Source organism: Rhinopithecus bieti, unplaced genomic scaffold (genome assembly GCF_001698545.2).
Source record: "Rhinopithecus bieti isolate Rb0 unplaced genomic scaffold, ASM169854v2 scaffold_13305, whole genome shotgun sequence".
Taxonomy (NCBI): domain Eukaryota; kingdom Metazoa; phylum Chordata; class Mammalia; order Primates; family Cercopithecidae; genus Rhinopithecus; species Rhinopithecus bieti.
In genome coordinates, this window is record NW_016847371.1 from 1 (window position 1) to 1,669 (window position 1,669).

General features: G+C 62.5%; 1 protein-coding gene across 1 annotated transcript; it reads left to right on the forward strand.

Moving 5' to 3' along the window:
* The first annotated feature begins 59 nt into the window (after positions 1-59).
* LOC108525167 (testis-specific Y-encoded-like protein 2) lies at positions 60-1,548 on the forward strand. The gene has a single exon (XM_017866230.1). It carries the CDS (start codon positions 660-662, stop codon positions 1,476-1,478), a length of 819 nt encoding a protein of 272 aa, XP_017721719.1. The 5' UTR covers positions 60-659; the 3' UTR covers positions 1,479-1,548.
* The last annotated feature ends 121 nt before the right edge of the window (positions 1,549-1,669 follow it).

Genomic DNA, 1,669 nt, shown 5'->3' on the forward strand with positions numbered 1-1,669 from the left:
GGGGGAGGGGCAGAAGCGTGGGTGGTGGAAGGAGTTGAAGGAAATGGGGGAAGGGGCAGATTTTAAAAGTGCGTAGTTGCTGAGGGGAGGGGGGCGGGGGGAACGATAACGAGGCTCTCCCAATTTCACGTGAGCACATCCTGCTCAGCGCCTGCGTTTGTTTTTCGTCTCGTTTTTTGCTCTTCAGAACCACTGGTACTTTTCCCATTGGATAAAACGCTGAGAGGGTGAGGGAGAGGGGCTTCTTCCCCAGCTTTCCTCGCAGCCAATCGCCCTGCAGTTTCCCTCCCGTCGCTGGGGGAGTCAGCCCGTTGATTGGCGGGCCCGAGGGGAACCAATCGGAAACTGATGATGTGTGGTGTTGGCAAGCAGATTGCGTGAGAGCGGGCAGGGGTCGCGGGAGCGCGAGCGCCGCCGCGGCGGCCGGCAGCCAATGGCCAGGCCGAGCGGATCCCTGCGTCAGGAGCGGGCGGGGCTTCGGCGATTGGCGCGGAGGGAGTAGAGCGGGCGCTGTGGGAGGGAACGCCAGAGCGAGGTGGTGAGGAGAGCTGGTTGCGTGAGTCTCCACAGCTCCGCTTCCCGGTGCGACTAGCGGCAGCGACGCGGCTAAAAGCGAAGGGGCGAGTGCGAGTCCCTTGAGCTGTACGAGTGCGGTCGCCATGGACCGCCCAGATGAGGGGCCTCCGGCCAAAACCCGTCGCCTGAGCAGCTCCGAGTCTCCACAGCGCGACCCGCCCCCGCCGCCGCCGCCGCCGCCGCTCCTCCGACTGCCGCTGCCTCCACCCCAGCAGCGCCCGAGGCTCCAGGAGGAAACGGAGGCGGCACAGGTGCTGGCCGATATGAGGGGGGTGGGACTGGGCCCCGCGCTGCCCCCGCCGCCTCCCTATGTCATTCTCGAGGAGGGGGGGATCCGCGCATACTTCACGCTCGGTGCTGAGTGTCCCGGCTGGGATCCTACCATCGAGTCGGGGTATGGGGAGGCGCCCCCGCCCACGGAGAGCCTAGAAGCACTCCCCACTCCTGAGGCCTCCGGGGGGAGCCTGGAAATCGATTTTCAGGTTGTGCAGCCCAGCAGTTTTGGTGGAGAGGGGGCCCTAGAAACCTGTAGTGCAGTGGGGTGGGGGCCCCAGAGATTAGTTGACCCAAAGAGCAAGGAAGAGGCGATCATCATAGTAGAGGATGAGGATGAGGATGAGCAGGAGAGTATGAGGAGCAGCAGGAGGCGGCGGCGGCGGCGGAGGAGGAAGCAGAGGAAGGTGAAGAGGGAAAGCAGAGAGAGAAATGCTGAGAGGATGGAGAGCATCCTGCAGGCACTGGAGGATATTCAGCTGGATCTGGAGGCGGTGAACATCAAGGCAGGCAAGGCCTTCCTGCGTCTCAAGCGCAAGTTCATCCAGATGCGAAGACCCTTCCTGGAGCGCAGAGACCTTATCATCCAGCATATCCCAGGCTTCTGGGTCAAAGCAGTATCCTTCTAATCGATACTCCATGGGTCAGAAGACCGTGACAGGAAAGGGGAGGTGGGGAGGAACAGAAAAGGTAAAGGGGTGGAGGAGAGCCAGAGGTGGGCGTGAGCCCCCTATCGGAAGACGGATTAGACTGGGTGGAAGAGGGATGGAAGGAGGAGGGCAGAACAGCAGAGAAGCTGGACTGGAGATGATGAAGGGAC